This window comes from Emys orbicularis, chromosome 6, assembly GCF_028017835.1.
Source record: "Emys orbicularis isolate rEmyOrb1 chromosome 6, rEmyOrb1.hap1, whole genome shotgun sequence".
Lineage (NCBI taxonomy): Eukaryota > Metazoa > Chordata > Testudines > Emydidae > Emys > Emys orbicularis.
The window spans coordinates 91455386-91480609 of NC_088688.1; the positions used below are offsets into that span (position 1 = coordinate 91455386).

The 25224-nt window shown below is 45.8% G+C and overlaps 1 protein-coding gene across 6 annotated transcripts in view; it reads left to right on the forward strand.

Moving 5' to 3' along the window:
* Window positions 1-2006: 2006 nt before the first annotated feature.
* The window catches only part of GKAP1 (G kinase anchoring protein 1), a 48091-nt gene continuing 24873 nt past the window's right edge, over window positions 2007-25224 (forward strand). For 3 of the 6 annotated variants that reach the window (XM_065406080.1, XM_065406082.1, XM_065406083.1), the window contains exons 1-3: window positions 2007-2202; window positions 15465-15736; window positions 21318-21461. In XM_065406080.1, the coding sequence (XP_065262152.1) occupies window positions 15518-15736; window positions 21318-21461 (363 nt within the window). In that variant the 5' untranslated portion in view covers window positions 2007-2202; window positions 15465-15517. Of the gene's footprint in view, window positions 2203-11151; window positions 11350-15464; window positions 15737-21317; window positions 21462-25224 lie in introns of those variants that run through there. The other 3 variants (XM_065406081.1, XM_065406084.1, XM_065406085.1) reach the window with 3 other exon arrangements.

The window sequence follows — 25224 nt, forward strand, 5'->3', positions numbered from 1 at the left end:
ATAATTAAGGTAAAAGAAAAATGTCTTTTTGCTAGAAGTAGAATAAGATCTTCCCCCCACTTTGTAATCAATTACCCTGTTGAATGAATGAGGTGTAAATGAGGAAGGCGTGGAAGGCAGGCACCTCCAGACAGCTGCAACCCTTGGAGAGGGGATGGGAGCCAGACCAAGGACAATCAAACTTGTCAAATGGTCTGACTACAGAAGAGGAGACATACTGACGGCCTCGGGGGATAGAAGCAAGCACCTTCCTTTGGGAACACCCTCTTTGCAGCATTGGGACAACCCCCAGCCAAGAGAAAAGCAGCAAAAAGGACCAATTCTTATAAGAGACAAGATCAGTAGAACAGGTCAGCCACCGACTCGCCGCTCGCCTCCTCACCCCCGCCCCCAAGTATAAAGCCTCCCTGCCACTGCCCGCCTGCTCGGCTCAGCATCCCCCCCACCCCCCCGGCTCGCCTCCTCACCCCCTGCCGCCCGCTCGCCTCCTCAGCCCCTCTCCCCTGCCGCCCGCTCGCCTCCTCAGCCCCTCTCCCCTGCCGCCGGCTCACCTACCTCCCCCCCCCCCCACTGCCCGCCCGCTCAGCTCGTCATCCCCCCACCCCCTTGGCTTGCCTCCTCAGCCCCTCTCCCCTGCTGCCGGCTCACCTGCCCCCCCCCCGCCACTGCCCGCCCGCTCAGCTCGTCATCCCCCCACCCCCCTGGCTTGCCTCCTCAGCCCCTCCCCGCCGCTGCCGCCAGCTCACCTGCCTGTCCGCCATCGGCTCGCCTGCTCTCCCCGCCGCCAGCTCACCTGCCTTCCCGCCGCTGGCCTCTTACCTTCTGCCGCTGCCCCCGCCCCCTGCCGCTGGCTCACCCTCACTCCCCAGCCTGCCACTGCCCTCTTCACTACCCTGCCAGCCGGCCAGCCAGCTGTTGGCTTGCCCCACCCCGCCGCTTGCCTACTCACGCTCCGCGGGCTGCACAGTGGCAACCCGAGGGATGATCCCCCTCTCTCCCACCCCCAAGGTCGAGCTAGGAAACCATCCCTGGTTTTACAGCAAGGCTGTCCATAGTGATGCAGGACTCTGCGAGAGCTGGCCTAAGCCTGCGTCATGCTGATGGTGCTGCTGCGCAGGGCGCTGACAGACACGGCAGAGCGGGCCCTTACCACCAAGCTGGGCTGTGGTGGCCCAGCACCAGCTCCCTCCCTGGCAGCAGAGCTGGGTGGGAAGCAGGAGGGGGCAGGGCCCATGGCGCGGCCTGGCTTCCATTTCCCACCCCCCGCCAGCATCATCCTTTAGCATGGAGATGGCATGTGGCTCGGCAGGGCAGCATATGGCTACTCCTGTACATGTAGGGAAGTGAAAAGAACGAGGAGTACTTGTGGCACCTTAGAAACTAACACATTTATTTGGGCATAAGCTTTCGTGGGCTAAAACCCACTGCATCTGATGAACAAGGGCGGCTCCAGGCACCAGCGCACCAAGCGCATGCCTGGGGCAGCAAGCCGCGGAGGGCGGCTTGCCGGTCGCTGTGAGGGTGGCAGTCAGGCAGCCTTCGGCGGCATGCCTGCAGGAGGTCCGCCTGTCCCGCGGCAATTTGGCAGCGGGTACGCCAAAGGCGTGGGATTGGCGGACCTCCTGCAAGCATGTCGCCGAAAGCCACCTGATTGCTGTGCTTGGGGCGGCAAAATACATAGAGCCACCCATGCTGATGAAGTGGGTTTTAGCCCACAAAAGCTTATGCCCAAATAAATGTGTTCGTCTCTAAGGTGCCACCAGTACTCCTGTTCTTTTTGCTGATACAGACCACCAGGGCTACGTGGGGAAGTGGTGCTTCATCAGAGACAGCCTTTTCCCCTCGTCTCGGCCCCGCGGCCGGCTCACTAGGCATTTTGAGCCAGCCTGGCGCCCGTACCCGCTCTGGGTGGTTGCCCTCCGCTCGGAACTGTGCGTCATATGTCGTGTTTATTGCGCACGCGCTGGTACCGCCGACCCAGCCAACCAGCGAACGAGGTAAATAAACAAACCCGCGAGCGACCAGCGTGCCCCCTCCCTTCGCCACCGCGGCGCGAGCTCCTCCGCAACTGCCCGTCCCCGTCCCTCGAGACCCGTTGTAACCGCCTGGTAGCAGACAATAGTGACACTGACAGTCTCGCCGCTGCTGGGGACAGAGCCGGAGCATCCCCGCCCTGGAGAAGGAGTGAGCGCTGCGGCCACAGTATGTCCATCCGCCTGCCTCCGCGGGCCCCCGGGGCTCAAGTTGCCCTATCGCGTCCCCGCCCCTTCCCCTGGTGCCGATTCCCCGCGCAGATGAGTATCCCGCCGCCCGCTCGCAAGCTGCGGCCTCCCCGAGGAGGAGGGACGGGCTCGAGGGGACTCTGCCCCTGCCGGAGTGGGGCCTATTTGGGGGGTGGTGTTACTGGCGAAGAAGCCGTTTGCGCCCGCGGCACTCGCCGCTGCTCTCTCGCCAGGCCCGAGGGAGTGCCGGGCTCGGGCGCCGCTCTGCTGCTGCTTCTCGGGTGGGGGCTGTGGTCTCTAGCTGCTCCAAGCGCTGAGGGCAACTGCAGCCGGGAGAGCCCTGCTGGGTCACGTCGAGTCTGTTCCCCTCCGGGGCCGGTCCGCCCGTCCTTGCTTGAGACATGTAGGGCTTTGTTCGCTCCGCAGCTAAATCCTGCCGGTGCTAGCGCGGGTGTCTTGGTAACTAACCCTCCCGCATCCGCGTGGGGATCCCGTCGGGACGCGCCCTGAGGTTCGGCCTTCGCTGGCCCTCCTGCTGCCTCTAGGTCCCCTCTCTTGAAAACAGTGACTTTTTTCTAGCGTTTGGCCTTTTGGATACGCACAGCTCATTCTCTGCTCCCTGGTCAGTGCTTGGCCAAGCTCTGCCTGTTACCGCTGGGCCCGAGGATATGTAAAATAAGCCCCGTGTGTTCACACGTTTGGAACGTTCACTGTGTGTAATGGAAACTTCACCTGTTTGAGGCCTTTTCCCAACGCTTGAGCCAAATCCCTTTAGATGTGCTCTGGGTCACTGCAGATGGAAAAATACTTCTGACTCTTTTCTTTAAACAAATCTAACTGTACATTTTTACAGAAGAATACAAGAAAAATTGCTAATGTTTGAAGCTTGAGATTTTGCTTGGTCATAGCAGACAATGAGCACTAATGCCTCTGCTTGGCTGGCAAAAATGTTTTGGATTTACTAAAGATATAAGAGTTGTTTATATGGGTATGTTTTTGGTAAAGGAGTGGTGCATGGATGCATGGTAGGTTGAGTGTGACCTTTCAAAATTTGTTTTCCCAAACTTTCATAACTGTAAAAATTAGGAAACTGATTTTCTTAATCTTGGATTGATTTTAAGTCTCAATGATGTATCCCAAAACAAATAATGGGTTAGGGAAAACTTGTCTGGTGGTTGTACAGTTATGAATATTTAGGATATTTATGACTACTTAGTGATCAGAATCTTGAACTAAGAAAAGCTTAACCAAATCCAACTTGTATTATATCATCTCTTGCCCAGCTATGTCACTTGGCTCTCCTTCCACCTTTTTGACCACTTACATGGTATCTCCTGGTATTTTTTTTCCAGTTTAAACCTAAGACCTTAGATCAGTTTAAACTTTTTAAGACTGAGGCTCCAATCTTGCAACAAGCTCTGCAGAGGTGGATCTCTGAGCCAGACTCCTTTGGCTTCAGTACAACTCTGTGTGGGTACAGGGGTGGAGCTCATTGCAGAATTGGGGTCTAAGGTAAGACCTTATAGGTTTAATCTGTTTAAGCTACTCTAAAGATTTAGAGTGATTTAAGCTACTTAATGCAGATTTAAGGTCTCAGATAAAACTACAGAAAAGGGAGGATTTAAAGGGAGAAGAGCACTGGTCAAGTGGCTGGAGGTGTTTTTCTTGAGCTGCATTCATAGTTATATGAATGCGAGATAAGGCAATGTGCATAAGGTCTCCAGTAATAAGATGCATTGAACTTTGGCTGTTTGGTGCTTCTTAGTGCAGAGTTCACTAATGATGAAGATCAATGACTGGTATGTGTTAGAGAATTGGGGACTTTTCTTTTGAAACAAAATAAAAATGCCCTACATATATACACACACTGGAAACTAAATGTAAAAAAACTAAGTTAATGGACTGTTACAGTTGCACGAAGTACCTAAGACAGGAAATTTGAAAGTTAAAGTTGTAACTGCCCTTTTGCACATATGCATTTGAGCTTATCACACATGATCATAACTGCTCATGTGTATTTCCAGTTGTAAACACTGCTACGTTGTATGACAGAAATAGTATGTCATTATGCTAAAAAATATTTTGAGAGCTTGGAAATGTGAGTTTGCATTATTTAACCCTGCAACCTTTAAAATAAACAAACCTACTTTTCAAAAGCGATAGTATTTTTGAGTGTCTTAATTTTTGGCTGCCCAGATGTGACTCCTTAACGGAGCTTGACATTAAGAAGTTGCTTGCTGTGCACTATATGAAAATCAGGCCCATTTAAGGTATCTTGGGTAGAGCATCCAAAATCACTTTATTTTTTAGAAAATCTTGACCAAAATGAGTAGATTCAGTTTGGTTGGATCAAAAATGAGCAGTTTTTAAATGGCAGTTTCTGCTCTTGCATTGATACATTGTTGTTTGCTGTAAAAATAAAATAAAACTTCAAAACATTTTAGGAAGGAATAAATAAGACCGACCACCAGGATCAAGTTCCTTACATTTATAATATACTTTTAGTAAATAAAACAATTCTAATGATGATGGTTAAAAAATTGCTGTCAGCCTGCTTGATATACATTATACAACAGTTTAAAAGGAGACTGCCATGGTATTTTTCATAAAGTTTTAAATGCTTTCTGTTCATAGCTCCTTGGATGTTTGAAATTTAAATCTGTTGCCATAACATTTCTGTCACAAGATGGATTGTTACAGTACTGTTGTTCAGAAGTTTTCAGATGCTGCTAATTTTAATGGAAAGTGTGTTCATATATAAAGAAATCTACTGACTTTGCAAATGAATAAGAAGGGAAATGGGCTATATTTTGGATCTGCTAATATTGTCTCCCTGAAACAGATTTTAAATGTAGTGCTCCTATTGGCTACTGTGCTGACCTTTAGAAATATAAAAATATTCTACTATCACTAGATCATATCCATGGCAATTTGAAGTATCCAACATAGATATGCAGTCCTTTTCCACACTATGCTGCCTCCTAATCTCTATTCAGGGACCCTTCTAATGCGACAGTTTAAAGGGCATAAATACATTCTCTTCTGGAGCTAGGAACAATAAACGAAGGAGATGAGGGAGGGAAAGGTTTCTATTAGAAATATTTTTTTATCCCAAAAAAAGACAGCAGCTTCTATACTTACTTTTGATGTAAATAAGCACTTCACTCAGATACTGAATAGTTTTTGAACGTTGTGTAAAGGCAATCTGAGTCAGGGTAATGCAGATGGCAGGGTGAAACAGCTGGCAGATCGTCTGCGTGGACTCTGTTAGAGGTTGTTGAGATGAGGCCTAAACTAACAAGTCATCCAGGTATAGGGTAGACATGTATGTTCTGCCACCTTAAGTCGGCTGCCATACCAATGTCTGATTTTGAGAACACTCAAGTCCAGGGCAACAATCTGAAACTTGAGCTTTCTGATCAAGGAATTTAACTTTGAGATCCAAAATAGCCTCTGATTCTTTTGAAGAATCAAAAAGCATTTCTAATAGAAACCCTTTCCCCCTCATATTATTCTTCTGTTGTTCCCAGCCCCAGAAGAGAATGCATTTATGCCCTTCATACTGTCTCATGAGAAGGGTCCCTGAAGAGGGGTTTGGAGGCAGCATAGTGTGGAAAAGGATTGTGTATCTATGTTGGATTTGGCACAAGGGAAAGTATTCCTAATAGAACATAGGTACCTAAATATATGCAGAACCATGAGCGGGGAGCGATAGCTCAGTGATTTGAGCATTGGCCTGCTAAACCCAGGATTGTGAGTTCAATCCTTGAGGGGGCCATTTAGGGATCTGGGGCAAAAATCTGTCTGGGGATTGGTCCTGCTTTGAGCAGGGGGTTGGACTAGGTAACCTCCTGAGGTCCCTTCCAACCCTGATATTCTGTGATTCTACTGTCTGAGAACTCTGATCAGGAAATGATCTCTTACCTTGGTCAGTTGGGTCTTGAGACTTCAGCCATTTATGGTACTCCATATGCTTGATTGAGGATGAAACCTCTGTAACACTAGGTAGCTCATCATTATGTTCTAAATATGGAAGACATTATTCTTGTTAACAATACCTAAAAAGGTGCTCACTTGCTTCAAGTGATGGAATCGTAGGAACATTATTCAGATGGGAATATTCTCTGCACTTCCAGCCTCTTTCAGTGATCATCTCAGACATCTCCAATATTTTAGCACAGAGACCTTCAATCTGTAGGGCACAGCCCCTGGGGAAGAGGGGCATGGAGTAATGTTCGGGAAGGTGCGGCTGGGGTCTGGACCAGCCCCCACAGGGGGCAGGGAGGGAGCGCCGCCCAGCTCTGCTCCTGGCCCCGGGCCCAGCTGCCGGCCCGGGGCTCCGCACATGGCTGTAGGTAGGCCTTGACCCCTGGCCAAGGGTCCACTCCTGCACCCAGCTGTGGCCCCAGCCTTGGCCTTCTTACCCCCGTGTGCGCCCCCACCTCCCAGAGCCGCGGCCCTGCTCCCAGCTCCGAGGGGGAGCGCAGATAGGGATAAGGAAGGGGTGTGAGGAAAAAATTTGGGGACCACTGTTTTAGCAGATCAGATCAGTCAGATCTTCCAGGACCAAGACAAGTGATTTCTAAAACAGTGGCAGGCTGGATTTTTAAAAATGAGGGCATTCAGAGAGAGATTTCTTTTCGGCCAGATGCAAAAAGTTCTTCAGAGCAGGAATAGATAGTCAGTGAGTAGCAGATGTTATTCTGGAGTGGAGAACCGATGTTTTCTGTGCATTTTCCCCAATTCCCTTTAATAGCAAGCATCCTTCCCCATGTTTCTAGAATTGTCACAAGCTGTGACAATCTAAGGGCTTATCTACACTTACATTTTATAGTTCTCTAACTTGCTGGCTCAGGGGGGTGAAAAAACTATAGTCTTTTGTCTGGTGAATTTTTTTCCCCTGGAACCTAACCCCCCGTATTTACATTAATTCTTATGGGGAAATTGAATTTGCATCACATCGTTTTGCTTAAAGTCGCATTTTTCAGAAACATAACTACAACGTTAAGCGAGGGGTTACTGTACTTGTAGTAGTGAAGGTATTTTTGTTGTGGACAAAAAAACAAAAAAAACCCACCCTCTCCAACCACAGTTCCAGTGTCTTCAGTCAAAAAGCACTTAATACCGTTATAGGAAATCGAATAGTATTATCTTAAGTCCCTTCCTGCTTACTATGTAGAAGTAACTAATGTGTTTTAGTTCTACTTTAGAAAAAGGTTTTATGAAAGACGTGAACATCTTTCCACTGAGTAAAACACCACACACGTTCCTCCAAACTATATTTAATTCTCGCAGGACTGATAAAGCCCCCTTTTTTGAACCTCTGGGAGTCAGCTCTCTTTTCAATCTCTCTGAGAAGTTCACATTTCTTATCTCCATTTTCTGGAGAAGGGTCAGTCAGCTTCAGGCTCTTGTAGCTGATCCTTCCTTTACAATCTTCCATAAGGAAGAAGTGATCTTTTTGTCCTCGCCCTAAATCCTTTCCCAGGGTGCTGATGGATGACTACCTTAATCAGACAATCTACTATTATTCTTTCCAAGACCTCACTCCCATATGAAGAGAAGTCAAGTTATACATCTTAAATGTTATGTTTTTGCCAAAATAGATCAGTAATATATCAAAACATCTAGGCTTTTAATTGCTTATGAAGAGAACCATAATGACATCACTTCCCAAAGCCTGTCCAAACAGATGAGGCTCAATAGAGAGGAGTGTTAAAATTTAGCAAAAATGTGCTACCGAGACTTGAGGTCTATTCCATTAGGAGAGAGGTTCCCAAACTTTTTTTGCTTAGCCCCCCCTTAAGAGATTCAAGTCCAGTGTGGAGCCCCTTCTTTCTAAGAAACAGTATTTTTCCATAGTGCAGGAGGATTTTATCTTGGCTAATAACGTATTGTTTAAGATAGAAAGCAACATATATAGCACAATATGACTACTCTGCTGCTGAATAACCTTGAACATAAAAGAATACTTGATGACCCACCTTTGTCTCAGTGAGTAGGATTAGCCTGTTTGCTAGCGCACAGTTTGTGCAGTCTTGGTCTGATTTCTGAGAGTTTCAACCGCAGATCAATCTCTGTGTTCAAGCAGCTTTTATACTTACTTTTGATGCAAATAGGCAAAGAAAAACTCACTTCACTCAGATATGCAAAGTGAACAAGTATTTTGATGGCTGTTTAAGACAGTTCATAGAATTGTTTTTGAATTAAGAGCTGGAACTGATCAAGAGGCGTGACTTTAAAATCATCTCTCAAAACAGAGTTAACAGCAATGTCAGACAATTTCTCCTTTATATTCATGGTAATCTTGGCCTTTGCTATTAAGTGCTCTGAAAATGGCTTTTGAAGCAGGCTTTGAACTAGGATTAGAATTCAAAATGACCCCAACTAATTGGAGAATTGTTCTGAAATCAGTAAGATAAATTTCAATAAAGGTACGTGCAAAGTGCTACACTTAGGAAGGAAAAATCAAATGCACAACTATAAAATGGGGAATAAATAACTGGTTAGGTGGTAGTACTGCTGAAAAGGATCTAGGACAGGGGTTCTCAAACTGGGGGTCGGGACCCCTCAGGGCTTCGCGAGGTTGTTACATGGGGGGGGTCCTGAGCTGTCAGCCTCCACCCCAAACCCTGCTTTGCCTCCAGCATTTATAATGATGTTAAACATATTAAAAAGTGTTTTTAATTTATAAGGGGGGGTTGCACTCAGAGGCTTGCTGTGTGAAAGGGGTCACCAGTACAAAAGTTTGAGAACCACTGATCTAGGGAGTTATAGTGGATCACAAACTGAATGAGTCAACAACATGGTCAGACAGCCCCTAGCGCAGCCACCCTACACCTGGGCCATGGTGACCCTCCCCCTGCCTCTTCCCCTCCTTGAGACTCCCACAACCACCTGCAAGGGGCAGGTAGGGGAATATGCGCCCGGGAGCTAGCAGCAGGCGGGGGAGTGAGGAGGGGAGGGGATCCCTGAGTAACTTTATACAAGTGAAAAAGCCTTCCAGAGACTTACGGCTAGTCTACACTGGCAACGCTAAAGTGCTTTAACGTGACTTGTGTGGTCGCGGCGCAGCATTCTAAAAAAACCCAGTGCTCTAAAAAAACCACCTCCATGAGGGGCGTAGCTACCAGAAGGAGAGCAACAAAAATGATATAAATTTTAGAAAATCTGACCTGTGAGGAGAGGTTAAAAAATGGGCATATTTAGTCTTGAGAAAAGAAAACTGAGGGGGGACGTGATAAGTCTTAAAATAAAAGGGCTGTTATAAAGAGGACTATGAACAGTTGTTCTCCACGTCCACTGAAGATTGGTAGAACAAGAAGTAATGGGCTTAATCTGGAGCAAGGAAGATTTTGGTTATATATTAGGAAAAACCTTCAAACTATAAGGGTAGATAAACAGTAGAATAGGCTTCCAAAGGAGGGAATGGAATCCCCATCACTGGAGGTTTTTTAAGAACAGGTTGGATGAACACTTGTCAGGGATGGTGCGGGTTTGGTCCTGCCTCAGCGTGGGGGGCTGGACCTGAGGACCTCTTGAGTTCCGTTCCACCCCTACATTTCTATGATATCCTGCAATTCATTTGCCTCTCTTTTGGGAAAGTATTTCTGAATTGTGTGCAAAACTGATGCAAATGTTCCAGAATTATATCTTTAACTTCTAGGACCAAGATTTCACAGTCCATAATGACAGAAGACAGTGTCAGGAACATAACTACATTGTCTTGCAGCACATAGCTTTGCCAAAAAAATTTGCTCTTTGCAGTAGCTATGTACTTTTTTGTGCATAATTCAAATGTTCATTACAGTTCTTATCTTGCAAAGAAGGGTTAATTTCATTGAGTTTGTCAAATATGTTGTCCAAATAATCCAGTAAAACCTGGAAGTGCTGCTCAAGGAAGTGATGGTGAAGTGGTGATTCAGAGTTGATCAAAAACATAACAGCACTCCTCAAGGAGTTGGCAGATTCTTTTGGTATATCACTTTTGTGGCTAGTGCCTCCCTGTGCATACAACAATGGCACCATATACAGCATGGTCCAACAGCGTTCAACTAAGCAATAAGTTCACTACTGCATCCAGTCATGGCTTTTGCCCCATCTGTACACATCTCAACACTACAATTCCATTTGATGTTTTTTATCTGTCATGTATTGGTCTAAAATTTTGAACAGTTTCTCAGCAGTAGTTCTTATTGGGACAGAATAGCAAAATAAAGTCCCCTTTGATCTCAGATGAGCTTGTATATTAAACAGAAACCCTCATTTGTACTGCATTGGCACAGTCAGTACTCTCATCAATTTGTAGTATGAAAAAAGGATTTTGCCTTACTGCTTCAATTGGTTGCTCCTCGACGTCTCCTGCCATATCAGCAGTTCTGCAGCTATCCGTGATGTCAGATAGTGGAGTAAGACTTTGCTGGTCAGCAATTTTCCTTCCACCTGCTATTGATGCCATTTCAATTGCTGATGGCAACAGAAGACTTTCAGCGATGGTATGAGATTCTCCAGTTCTTGCTATTTGGTATGAGACAGCATAGGATGCTACAAGTGCTTTGGGAGGGTAGCACTGCATTCTTCATCTGTCCTTTTGGTTGAAAGAGCTTTCATTAGGAAAAAAATCTCATGGTTTTTCTTTGAGGGCATGTCTGAAGTGACATTTTAGTTTGCTTGGTTTCATACTGTCCTGAGCAAGAACTTGAGCACAAACAACACGCTGTGGTTGAGGATTTTCATCAGAACCAGTAAATGTGAATCCCAAGTTCAAGTAGGAAGGATCATATCTCCTGTTTTTTCTTTTATTCCTTTCCCAGGATCAGCATCATACACGTCACACTTCAAAAAATGCTCCATTCATTCACACTTATCAAACATCAAAGCAACTGATCTCTCCACACTGAAAGGCCATTTGAGTGAAATGTCACATTTACATGAGTTATGTAGCGCTGGAGCTAGGGAGTGCTGATGTGGCAGGAGCACATTGATATTATGCACAGGTAATCTTGAGATCTGTGGGACAAAACCCGTGTGTAATGGCTGCAACAGGATTTTTCTGAAGGGGAATTCTTATTTTATCAACAATATTTTGAAGAAACAACAAGAAGAAAACAAATCAGCCTCCTAACCAGTAAGGCCTTTAATTTTTAAAATGTTTTTATTTAGTTTCATTTCCCAGAATGTAATGGGTTTTATTCAAACATTTAAAAACCAGGAAATTATCTATAAATAAATGAAGCACAGCAGGTGGCAGTGCTCAAATTAAGGGTAAATTTGGGGAGTCCAGGCCCCCTTAATACTTTAAGGGGCTACTCCACTTCCGACTTATTCAAAGGCATGTGAGGGTGAGGGATGTTTCCCCTCCTTACTACTTCCTCCTTGGCCAGCAACAAGGCCAAGAGCTACAAGGAGAACCTCAGCAAGTGCCGCCGTCCCTTGGCGGGGGGGAGTTAGAATGCATTTGGGGATGGTCTGTAGAGAGAACAGGAGTCTGCTGGAGTGATCAAGGATCCCAGCACTGGCCCTCCATGTAGTGGGGAAGGGTTTTCCCTGACCACAGCAGATCCTGCTGCCTAGGGTTGGTGCTTCATTGGCAGATCCCAGGCTCTCACGCTGCCTGGTGCTGAAGAAACCTCTTCATCCTGGCAGGAAGCAAAAGGCAGTGCTCAGTGTCCTGGCCAGTTCCTATGCAGAGATCAGCTCAGGCCATACTGGCCACAACTCCTCCATTGACAGGCTGGGAATAGAGATGGGAAAAGATATCAGGGGCACAGTGGAGGCTGGGGACTGGGTGAGCTGGGGACCAGGGTGTGGAGTGAAGGTCTGGGGAAAAGAGGTCAGAGAATGGGAGCTGTCACCACAGGGAACCAAAGGAATTAGGGGGTAAAAGCCCAGTCCTGGGAGGTGGGGTCTGTGGGTTGGGGGGAATCAGTGGAAGAGAGGGGGCAGAGATGGGGATGGCACGGTTTAGTGTAGATGGAGACGAGCAGGGGAGCTAGGGAATGTTCGTTGGGTGCAGAAATCAGGGAAAGGCAGGTTAAAGGCAGAGGCAGTAGGTGGGGATGGGGCAAAAGGCAGGGATGTAAGGGATAGTGGCAGGCAGAAGGGGACTTACTGAGTGGGGGAGAAGGTCGGGTAACGGGAGATCCTTGGCTACACTCGCGGATTCACAGCGCTGCCGCGGCAGCGCTGTGAAGCGCAACTGTAGTCGCGCCGCCAGCGCTGCGAGAGCTCTCTCGCAGCGCTGCAAGTACTCCACCTCTCCGAGGGGAATAGCTTGCAGCGCTGCAGGCGCTGATTACACTGGCGCTTTACAGCGCTGCACTCGCTGCACTCGGGGGGGTGTTTTTTCACACCCCTGAGCGCAGCAAGTGCAGCGCTGTGAATTGCCAGTGTAGCCAAGGCCGGAGATAGGGGTAGGGTAGGGGAAGAGGGTTAAGCAGTGCGGGCAGGCGGGGAGAGTTAGAGGTAGGCGAGTAGATGGGCAGAAGGTGGAGGTTAACAGGTAAGGAAGAAGGAGGCAGGGCAGAAGGGAGAAGACAGTTTGCCGCAGCTGGGCTTGGCTTGGCAGTGCAGAGCATGTCAGCACAGGAGCCACCCAAGATATATGTTGGCACCTCACCCCATCCTGCCTTCAGGACCATCTGCATCCTTAAGGGCCCATTTACTCCCCCCCATAACTCAAGCACTGATATGCAGGGGAGAGTGGAGCCCAGTACCAACAGGAGTAGGGAGAGGTAATCCCTATGGGGCAGTTGAGGAAGTTGAGGAATCCCCTGTAACAGTCGGTTTCAACTACTGGGACCTGGCTCCTTTCCCATCCTGATCCCCCTACTGCAAAGGGAAAGCAAATGGGGCTGTGCTGAAGAGTCAAAGGTCAAGAGGGGAGAAGGCTGCACCCTGGGAGGACTGGCACACCTGCTGGATACAGCCTCCTGCTAACCCCAGGCCTTCAGCCTGGCTGTGTCTAGCATGGGGGAAGGGGAGCTCTGCCCTGGGGCTGTGTGTGACTCAAGGACCTCTTGATGCCAGCTCACAGAGGAGTACAAAGGGGTACACCAAAAAGGAGTCATGTCAGGTCTTCACTAAAAGCATGTCTCACACTGGTTATCATAATCACTGGGAGATGTATGTACAGGAAGTATATGAGGAGTTATGTATTCATGCTGAAAATTATGTTCTCTAGGTCTTGTAGTTAAAGGCAAGTCACTAAAAGCTACTGTGTTGTGAGACAAACTTCTCCAGATGGGAAGTGTGAGACTCTTGTCTCCCTGGTGGACCATTGTTTATTGAGTGTCTTACAACAGAGGTTTATTAGCATAGTGAGTCAAATGCTAATGAAGAGTTTGTAGATTTTTCAGAAGGGAGATTAACAGGAAGAGGTAAGGGGGAGAGGGAGAGATAATCCTGTTTTCAGGTGAAGGTCAGAGGTCTGGTCCGCTGTACATCTCGGGGTGCAGAGAGAGAGACTGGCATACTTGTGAAGACAAGCTGCCTGCAGGCTTGATCTTGTGAAAGAGGGATCTCAGCGATCCTGGTTGAAAACACTGGGGAAAAAGACTTGGGGTAAGCTATCCTGTAGGAGATACGGGAATGTCCTCTGAATTAAATTCACACTCTAGGAAGTGTGTACGTTTCTGTTTTATATGTAACCATTTGTTTCCAATAATCTTACTTTTAATCATTTGAATCTCTCTACTTTGATAATAAACTTATTCTTGTTTTCACTATAAATAATCTAAGGGCTGTGTGTTAAGCAGAGTGCTGATCCTGAGTTTTCTTGTAAGCTGGGTTCTTTGGGAGCAGAGGGTCTGAGTGTTCAGTGGAACATGGGCTGAGCGCTCCAGAGGGACACTTGGAGGACTGGGGGGTGGAGTATGCTTATCGCTAACCTAGACAGAGACAGTGAGGCCTGCGGAGATGCTGAAGGCAGTGCTTGTGTTTGCCAGAGGTTGGTGGAGTCAGGGAGCTGATCCACAGCAGGCGCAGACAAAACTCCCTCATGCTAAAGGCAGGTGGTAGCGAAGGGCCTCACAACCCTGGGTATCCTTGGGAAGCATCACACAGTGCTAAGGGCTGGGGTCAAGATTGGGCCCCCTCCGACAGCGAGGCTAGTATTCCTGGGATGCAGCCTTCTGCTTCCCGGTTGCAGAGTCCCTGCCAGCCTCCCCAAAAGAGGAGGGTAACTGCTGGTTGGTGGCTGCTGCAGCTGTGGCAATTGGAGGAGCCTGGGTCTCACTGACTGAGATCTCCTGCACAGAGCCCATTTGCTTCATTTGTCAGACAGAGCCCTCTCCTGATCCTGGGCCTTCACCAGCTCCTCCCGCCACCCGATTACCTCATTGTGCCCCCCTTCCAGTTATTGGTAAATAACCTCTATTTCTTCTTCAAGGAGCCTCTACACTAGGATAAATGTGACTTTGATGGTATGTCTTAGATGCATTCACATAATTGAAATTTGTAGGACTGCAACTTAAAGCTCATTACACACATTTACAAAAGTTTACTCCCTACATTTAGCCTCAAGATCTGGTGCAAAGTTTGGGAGAACAGTATTACAATCTTTATTCACCTAGAACTCCTCAGCTAAGCTTTCTGTGGGGGAGAATACTGCTTGCTAAACTTCTAAGAAGTGGGAATGTACAGCAGCTCCTTGAAGAAGAAATATTGGTTATTTACCAATAACTGGAGTTCTTTGAGATGAGCTTGCCTCTACAAATTCATACTACCTGGCCACCCACTTTCCTTTCCTGGAATCATGTCTCTTTGCTGGACTCTTAGGCTCAGGTCAAAGGAGCTGAGGCTGTAGGGGTGCCTCAACCACTTTTATACTCTGGCTCCCAGAACATTAGGAGCAGTGAGAGAAGCAGGCAGGTGCCACAATGGGCACTGCTTTGAGAAGATTCTGTTTGCTGCATTGTTGCTACATCTTCTAAAAGTGTAAATGTGCGTAGAGGCTTATCTCAAAGAACTCCAGTTACTGGTAAGCAACCTTCACTTTCATTGTTTTTGTTCATATATTAATACTAAAACATTACATTATAATTATTAAACTATCAAAATAGTTAATTCAAAAGTAAAATGAGTCACAATTTTATCCTGAAGTCTTTTGTCCCCAAATTACATAAAGCTTGTATAATTGACATGTCTGAATTGTTGATGTGAAGGCATGTGCTATTGCAAAAAGTTTTTGTACAGCAGAATAGTGTGATTCCTTTATTCTTTCTTTTGTTGCTACATTCCCAGGAAGCATTTTCTTTGAATAAGAAGTCATCCTCAAAATAATCTCAAACCATACAATGGCCTCAGCTGTAATCAGTTCAGTTCCCACTACTGCATCTCGCTTTGCTCTATTACAAGTGGATAGTGGTAGTGGTTCTGATTCAGAGACTGGAAAGGGAAGAAGTGGTCGAGGTGCTGGGAAGTCTCAAGCTTCAGGGGGAAAATCAACTACAAATGAGAAGAAGAAAGAAAAGAGGAGAAAAAAGAAGGAACAGCAGCAGAGCGAGGCTAATGAGGTAGAGAGGCTGTTATATTTTCAGTAACATACAAGGTGTGCAGTTATGCCAGATACCCATATGCCTTGGGTAAATTGTTCATCTGTTAGCTGAGTAATGTGGCTATTTTTGTTGCTTTTGACATGTTACTTTTGTAAAACAAAATAATTTCAGTTTATAGTAATTAAAAGGTATTATTTAAAAATTAAAATTTTTCCTTAAAACTTTGTTAGAGTTCAGTCACAACTACACTTCTTTAAATGTGGGAGGCTCTTGACTAATCAAACAATTAGATTTATATATTTAAATGAAAATTATTTGGTTTCTTATATATCCCCATTTCCTGATCGCAGACCTTATTCAGTAGGAGATATAGGACAGACAGGGAAACATTCATCTTAGGAAGTGAGAGCTGGTATCTTGTAGTTCCAATAATTTTTTTTCCTTTATATACAGAAAGGAATGGAGAGGCCTTGGAACAAGTTAGTAGAATCGTAAGTTGTGGGGCTAGTAACGAGGGATGTGGCAGATTTGCTTTGACCTGGAATAGTTGTTTCTAAACTGGAATGTGAAGGAGCAGAGGCTGTTGAGTACAGCTGAAGCCAGTAAAGGATGTAATGCTAAGCAGGAAGGACTGGAGGTTTCTTATTTTAAAGGCTGGAGAGCAGCAGGATGGAAGGTAGCTTCTGACAGTATAGAGGGGGTGAAGGTATGACTGTGCAGCTACTTTATTAGTATTTTTAGTGCCAAAAGCTTTGATTGCCAAGCCATTATGGTAAGAAGCCTGTGGTTCCTTCCTTGCTCCTGGTAACTCCATCCACTGCTCTTTTCAGGTTGCTGTTTGGTGACTATTTACCATTCACCAAAGTGTGGCTGTTATCCAGGGCTTGCCAGGTCTGAGCCCTGGCACCTCTGGATTTGCTGCCTAAAGTATGAAAGGGAAAAAATTGCTTCAGTCCTGGCACCTCTTTCATTACAAATTAAGCACTGCTGTTAGCTTCCTCACCAACCTCCCCTCACTGGTCATACTAATAGTTTCCCTCAGAATTGGATCTCCTGTTTCCATTAGTCTTCTGTAGGGTTCTGCCACCTCTAGAAAGAGATCTAGACTATACAGGAGACTTTCTGCAAAATTCCTGCCTTGTGAGATAGATATCCACATGAGCTGCAGAAGGGCTGCAGTGAGGAAGTGGTGAATACTTATTGGAGAAAAACACTAACGTAAACACTTTTATTCATATAAAGTCCCAAATTATTTAGCAGGACCCTCCCATATTTTAAAGATGAAATTAGGGGAGCACAGCTACACTTAAATTCTTTTAAAGGTAAGAAACAAGAACCTAGAAATATCTTAGCATCTAATTTCTGAAATGAGGCAAGGCCTATTCATAATAATATGCTTGTATTTCCTTGTTCCATCACAGGATATGTATGTTGATAGTATTTTTTTTTAAATGCCCTTTAAAGTAGTTAGTATAACAGTGTCAGCTCATGTAAAAAGGAAAGAGGATACTTGCTAGTAATGTATACATTGCCACTGCAGATTCAAATTGTAGGACTTACATATGAGATGAGTAATGGAACTCTTTAAAAGAATGCTTTCGATCTTATGTCCTAGAATTGATCGAATAAAAAGCCCCATATCCTGACCATTCCTCAGTTTCTCTTTCTACTAGCTTCAGTGAACTTGGAACCCATCCCCTTTCCCTGCATTGGGACAGTTTTCTTAGTTAAACTTTTTGATGGTTAAGTTGTTGAAAATATTCACTTGGAAAATCTTATAAATGTAAACAAAGCTTCCTATAGTGAAGCCAGACCTGCAGATCTGGGGGCAAAGAAGCCAGTGTTCATGAAATGCTCTTGTGCTGATGTAGTGTTGGACATGAACCAAGGCATCCTTTGTCTATAATGCCCAGGAGAAGGTCATTTGAGGATGGGATGTCCAATTTGTTTACTTGTCTTCACACCAGCATGTAGGGAAAACGACTGTAGGCTTTATGGAAACCTTTGCATTTCAGAGAATCTCCTGTGGGAGGTGTTGCAGATTCAGGTTGTTCAACTCTTGGAATGATATTCACTATCTCTTCCCAAAAAATAAGTCCTCTTGGCAAAGAAGAATCTGGCTTGTCCAGATTCAAGAGCTTTAAATTTTTCAGACCTAGCTATTAGGGTACAATTTCCTCAAGGAGAGCAGCAGAGTTCTCCAAGGGATCTGACATCATCTCAGCACCTCCATTTACCAGGAAAAAAGCATAGATGTACAGGGATCCAGTGGGAAGCAACAATCTTTCCTTTGTGTCAAGGACTTCGTGCAGGAGTTGAGTTCTGGTTGTCCCTTGACACTGATAGCATCCTGTGATTCAAGGGGATCTGAAAGTTCTTCTGAATATTCATAAGATGGATAGAACCATTGACTGTGTCTAAGGAGTCTTCAGACTGGCTTCCCTGGTACTATCTACCAAGCCTATACAGGCCTTGCAAAGAGAAATATCCCTGGAGTCTCCTTGGATCCAAGCCCTGAGTCTGTTAGATTCACACTCTGTTTTTTTCTTTTTCTTTTCTGAAGCCTTGTTATCCCTGGTATAGGGCCTCTTAATCTTAGGCTCAATAGAATCAAAGATCCAAGGAAGGGTATAGAAGTGCAATGCTTGGCAGCCTCAAACTACTCCTTTCTGGTGCAGCAACATCTGGTCCATCACTCAGGCTTCTTGTTAGTGTCTCCTGTCTAGAAAAGTTCCCTCTTTGACACATTGTAAAATTGAAAAAGTAGGAAAAATTAGAAATGTTATTTTAAAAAAATAATTCCAAAAGGATTAGTCTAATCTTTATACCTACTTGTAACTAGTAGGTAAAACAATTTTGGACAAATGTGTTTTTTAAACTGTGGTTTTCAATGTTGCACATGCAATTTTAACTTGAACATTTTCTGATTTTTTTTGTAAGTGCCTAGCCTTGCTGCTCCAACATTATCAACACCATCTTTATATTTAAGAATTATTAATTTGAGTGAAAATAACATCTAATGTTACACTGCCTACGATAAAATTGTAAGCTTCAGAGTCTGATGTATGCCATCTGGGGTCCAGAAAAATCTTATTTTCCCCATCTACTGGTGAAACAGTCATTCAGAATTAGTTGCATTGTGGGGGTCTTAAGTCTGTCTTTGAAACATCTGGAATTGACTTCTGTTTGTGAAAATACACAACTGAGTGGACAGGAAGTCTTTTTGTTATGGTATTTCCTATGTCTGAGCACTTTTTATAAAATAAAAACAGGAGAGAGTAATAAAACTTAGTGTGAAATTAGGGCTGGGAGGTCAGCTATGCACTTTAAACATGAACTGTGAAATTCCTTGCTTTTGAGTTGGAGAGTCTTTAATGTTACTTTTCAACATATTTTGTAGTTCTTTAAGGTACTTCTAAGTTATCTATCACTACGATATTCACATGCCAGAAAACAATTATAAAAGTAACTGCTCACAGATTGATGTAGTACTTAGCATGTGCTTGACTTAAGACAGAGGTGGGCAAACTACAGCCCGCGGGCCACATCCAGCCTGCGGATCCCTCCTGCCCAGCCCCTTAGCTCCTGTCCCGGGAGCAGGGCCAGCTCTAGGATTTTTGCTGCCCTAAGCAAAAATAATTTTGGCCGCCCCTCCCCCCCCTCCCCCCCCGTTTTTTAATTACCCCACCCCCAGCCCCGCCTCAACTCCGCCCCTTCCCCAAATCCCCAGCCCTGCCTCCTCCCCCCAGGCTCTGAAGCCTGGGAGGGAGGGGGAGCAGCGGCGCGTGAAACAGCTGTTTCGCGCGCCGCAGCCGCTCGGGATCTTCCCCTCCCTCCCAGGTTTGAGAGCCTGGGAGGGAGGGGGAGACTCCGAGTGGCCGCGGCGCGGGCGCCGCTTCTCCCCCTCCCTCCCAGGCAGCAGCAGCAGAGGTGAGCTAGGGCGGCCGCGGCACATTTTTAGGGGCGGCATTCCGGCGCTGGCCATGCCGTCCCTAAAATTGTGCCGCCCCAAGCACCAGCTTGTTTTGCTGGTGCCTAGAGCCGGCCCTGCCCGGGAGGCTCACCCCCAGCCCCTCCCCTGCTGTTCCCCCTCGCCCGCAGCCTCATCTCACTGCGCCAGGGTGGTGGGGCTGTGAGCTCTTGCCCGGCAGCGCAGCTGCAGAGCCACGCGGTAAGGGGGCAGGGAGCAGGGGGGGTTGGATAGAGGGCAGAGGAGTTCAGGGTGGTGGTCAGGGGGTGTGGATAGGGGTCGGGGCGCTCAGAGGGCAAGGAACAGGGGGTTTGAATGGGGGCGGGGTCCTGGGGGGGCAGTCAGGAAGGGGGGGTTGGATGGGGAGGCTGGGGGGGCAATCAGGGGCAGGGGTTCCGGGGGCGGTCAGGGAGAAGGGGTGGTTGGATAGGGCAGGGGTCCTGGGGGGGGGGGGCAGTCAGGAAGGAGAGGAGGGATTGGATGGGGCGGTGGAGGGTCTGGGGCCGATCAGGAGACAGGGAGGGGTGGATGGGGCAGGGGTCCCGGCAGGACCGTCAGGGGACAGGGAACAGGGGGGTTGAATGGGGGCAGGGGTCCCGGGAGGGCAGTCTGGAAGGGGAGGGGGGTTGGATGGGGAAGCTGGGGGGGCAGTCAGGGGCAGAGGTTCTGGGGGGCGGTCAGGGAGAAGGGGTGGTTGGATGGGGCAGGAGTCCCCGGGGGGCACTCAGGAAGGAGAGGAGGAGTTGGATGGGGCGGCGGAGGGCAGTCAGGGGTGGGGGATCCGGGGGCGATCAGGGGACAGGGAGGGGTGGATGGGGCAGCGGTCCCGGGGGGGCCATCGGGACAGGGAACAGAGTGGGTTGGATGGAGCAGGAGTCCTGGGGGGGCCGTCAGTGGGCGAGAAGCAGGAGGGTTGGATAGGGGGTGGGGGCCGGTCCACGCCTGGTTGTTACGGGGAGGCACTGCCTCCCCTAACCGGTGCGCCTTACAATTTCAGAAACCTGATGTGGCCCTCAGGCCAAAAAGTTTGCCCGCCCCTGACTTAAGAGCTGTGTACTCGAAAGCTTGTCTTTTTCACCAACAGAAGTTGGTCCAATAAAAGGTATTACCTCACCCACCTTGTCTTTCTAATATCCTAGGTCTGACACTGCAAACGTTAAACTATTGCAAATATCAGCCTTATCAGCTATTAAAACTACTTTGACTGTATTGGTTTAAGTAATTGGTGAAATAATGTAAGTTATAGGCAGATCCTAAGGCTATGTCTACGCTAGAGACTTTACAGCGGCACAGCTGTACCCATGCAGCTGTGCTGCAGTAAGGTCTCTCATGTAGCTGCCCTATACCGAAAGGAGAGAGCTCCCCTGTCGACATAAATCACCCCCTAAAAGCAGCAGTACCTATGTTGGCGTGAAACGCTCTCCCGCCAACATAGTGCTGGGCACAGTACCACTTATGCTGGCGAAACTTATGTTGCTCGGGGTGTGGTTTTGGAAACATAAGGGGTAGTGTAGACATGGCCTATATGTCTAAGATGATAGCCCAATTGGCATATTGTTTCTGTATAATCACTAATGTTCTAGTAAATAGCAACACCATTGATTTATATTCCTGGCTCTTGCTTTGCAGCTCCGAAATCTTGCTTTTAAAAAGATTCCTCAGAAATCCTCCCATGGAGGCTGTCTGTCTCAACATGAACAAACATTGCACAGCCCAGGGCAGAAAGACTCTCAGGAAGAAAATTGGCAAGAGTGGAGACAAAGAGATGAACAGGTACAGCTTGCGATATCAAATTATTTTACTTGGTTGTCTTGCAGAGTAATGTAATACAAACTTCAAAGATAAATGTGTGAGAGAAATAGCTATGGCTGAGATTTTTCAAAGCAGCTTGGAGGATTTTCATTCATCTTCCAAAAATTTTAATGAGACAAGGTGGGTAAGGTAATATCTTTTATTGTCAAACTTCTGTTGGTGAAAAAGACAAGCTTTTGAGCTACACAGTGTTCTTCTGGACACTCAAAGAAGAGCTCTGTGTAGATCAAAAGATTGTCTCTTTCACCAACAGAAGTTGGTCCAATAAAATGTTACCTCCCCAACCTTGTCTCTCTAATATCCTGGATCAATGTGGCTACAACAGTGCAAACAAAAAATTTTAATCATAGGACTGTAAGGGACCCCAAGAGGTCATCTGGTCTAGTCCCTTGCACTCATGGCAGGACTAAGTATTATATAGACCAGTGGTTCTTAACCTTTACTGCAGCCTGCACCCCTTTGGTTCTCAAAATATGTTCTCGCACCCCTTATCAAAAATTAAAATACGTTCTTGCACCCCTTAAACCTAGATATATTTTTTGTTTGTATATTACAGTAATCGTTAAAAAAATGTATGTTAATAAATACATAGGTTTGATGAAACAAAGTAGTTGTATTTACGTGCCTGTGCTTAATTTGTGTTTTCAATGATTTACCTTCTTAAAAAAATCTGGCATGTCTCACACCCCCAGAAAGGGCATCTTGCACCTCCAGAAAGGGCGCGTGCACCCCAGGTTAAGAACCACTGATCTAGACCATCCCTGACAGGTGTTTGTCTAACCTGTGCTTAAAAATCTCCAATGATGGCGATTCCACAACCTCCCGAGACAATTTATTCCAGTGCTTAACCACCCTGACAGGAAGTTTTTCCTAATGTCCAACCTAAATCTCCCGTCCTGCAATTTAAGCCCATTGCTTCTTGTCCCATCCTCAGAGGTTAAGAAGAATAATTTTTTTCCGTCCTCGTAACAATCTTTTATGTACTTGAAAATTGTTATCGTGTCCCCTCTGTCTTCTCTTTTCCAGACTAAACAACCCCAATTTTTTCAATCTTTCCTCATAGGTCATGTTTTCTAGACCTTTAATCACTTTTGTTGCTCTTCCCTGGACTTTCTCCAATTTGTCCACAGCTTTCCTGAAATGTGGCGCCCAGAACTGGACACAATACTCCAGTTGTGGCCTAATCAGTGCAGAGTAGAGTGGAAGAATTACTTCTCATGTCTTGCTTACAACACTCCTGCTAATGCATCCCAGAATGATGTTTGCTTTTTTTTGGCAACAGCGTTACACTGTTGACTCATATTTAGCATGTGATCCACTATGACCCCCAGATCCCATTCCGCAGTACTCCTTCCTAGGCAGTCATTTCCCATTTTGTATGTGTGCAACTGATTGTTCCTTCCTAAGTGGAGTACTTTGCATTTGTCCTTATTGAATTTAATCCTATTTACTTCAGACCATTTCTCCAGTTTGTCCAGATCATTTTGAATTATTATCTTATCCACCAAAGCACTTGCAACCTCTCCTAGCTTGGTATCGTACGCAAACTTTGTAAGTGTACTCTCTATGCCATTACGTAAATTATTGATGAAGATATTGACCGGAACTGGATCCAGAACTGATCCTTGCAGGACCCCACCCGTTATGCCCTTCCAGCATGACACTGAACCACTGATAACTACTCTCTGGGAACAGTTTTCCAACCAGTTATGCACCCACCTTATAGTAGCTCCATCTAGGTTGCATTTCCCTAGTTTGTTTATGAGAAGGTCATGCGAGACAGTATCAAAAGCTTTACTAAAGTCAAGATATACCACGTCTACCGCTTCCCCCTATCCACAAGGCTTGTTACCTTGTCGAAGAAAGCTATCAGGTTGGTTTGATACAATTTGTTCTTGACAAATCCATGCAGACTGTTACTTATCACCTTATTATCTTCTAGATGTTTGCAAATTATTTGCTCCATTATCTTTCCAGATACAGAAGTTAAGCTGACTGGTCTGTAATTCCCTGGGTTGTCCTTATTTCCCTTTTTATAGATTGGCACTCTATTTGCCCTTTTCCAGTCTTCTGGAATCTCTCCAGCCTTCCATGACTTTTCAAAGATAATTGCTAATGGCTCAGACATCTCCTCAGTCAGCCCCTTGAGTATTCTAGGATATATTTCATCAAGCCCTGGTGTCTTGTCTAACTTATTTTTAACTTGTTCTTTCCCTATTTTAGCCTCTGATCCTTCCTCATTTTCACTGGCATTCACGATGTTAGATGTCCAATCACCACCAACCTTCTTGGTGAAAACTGAAACAAAGAAGTCATTAAGCATCTCTGCCATTTCCACATTTTCTGTTATTGTTTTCCCCCGCTGATTGAGTAACGGGCCTGTCCTGTCCTGTCCTTGGTCTTTCTCTTGCTTCTAATGTATTTGTAGAATGTTTTCATTTTACCCTTTGTCTCTCTAGCTAGTTTGATCTCGTTTTGTGCCTTGGCCTTTCTAATTTTGTCCCTACATACTTGTGTTGTTTGTTTATATTCATCCTTTGTAATGTGACCTAGTTTCCACTTTTTGTAGGACTCTTTTTTGATTTTTAGATCATTGAAGATCTCCTGGTTAAGCCAGGATAGTCTCTTGCCATACTTCCCCCTACTCAATGGGATAGTTTGCTCTTGTGTCCTTAATAATGTCTCTTAATAATGTCTAATGGAAGACGTGAGATAGAATCTCCTGCTTTGCTCAATCTTTACACTTAAATCTCATATTTTAAAGATTTTCTCTGCTATAAAAATCTTTTGAAGCATCTTTGCCATCACCCTTATTAACAAAAGAGCATTTCAGTTGGCTTATTCTTGGTCTTCTGATGTGCTGAGTTCACTCTCAAATCCAGATCTCTTGAAGAGCAGCGCACTCAACAAGCCATAAGGCTACGAGGACAGTCACATCTGTCAATATAAGATACTTATTAATTGCAATAGATATCCCTATTTTTCTTGGTTGATATATTTACCAAAAGTAAGTATTCTCTATAGAGCTAGGGGTCGCCAACATTTAAAAATGTAATAAAGCAGAGGCCACCAGTGTGTGTGTGTGTGTGTGGTGAGTGCCATTGAAACCTTTTTACCATGATTCCTCTGGTAGAACTACTAAAGGCAGAAGTTACACTAAGGGCTGGTCTACACTGGGGCGGGGGAGGGGGGAGGTGGAGTACGGGCGTTAATTCGGGGATCGATTTATCGCGTCTAGACAAGACGTGATAAATCAGTCCCCGATAGATCGATTACTACCTGCCGATCCAGCAGGTAGTGTAGACGTGGCCTAAGAATTGTGATGGCTTCAAAATGTTAAAACCTTTTAGCCTTGAGGTAAGACGATTTGAAAAACCATACATTTTCTTAACTGATTGATGTGCTTTTCCTCCCAATGATGTCAGTAGGAGAAACATTCATAATTAGAACTGTTCCTTTGTTAATGATGGTAGTTCAGTACTTCACCTAAATATTTTGTTGATTTATAGAATGTCAAAGTTTATTTTACTATTTAGTGCAATGACATTTTGTTTTTACATCTTAGTTTAAGTGTGTGTTTTTACATTTTCCCTTGTTCTAGAATAGTGAGAGCTTGTATGAAACTCTTTACAACATTTACTAATAGGTATGTGATGATCTGGTGGCTTTGGTTACTGAGTATCAGGATATCTGAGTGTGTTTTCCTTTTATAAGAAAACTGTTT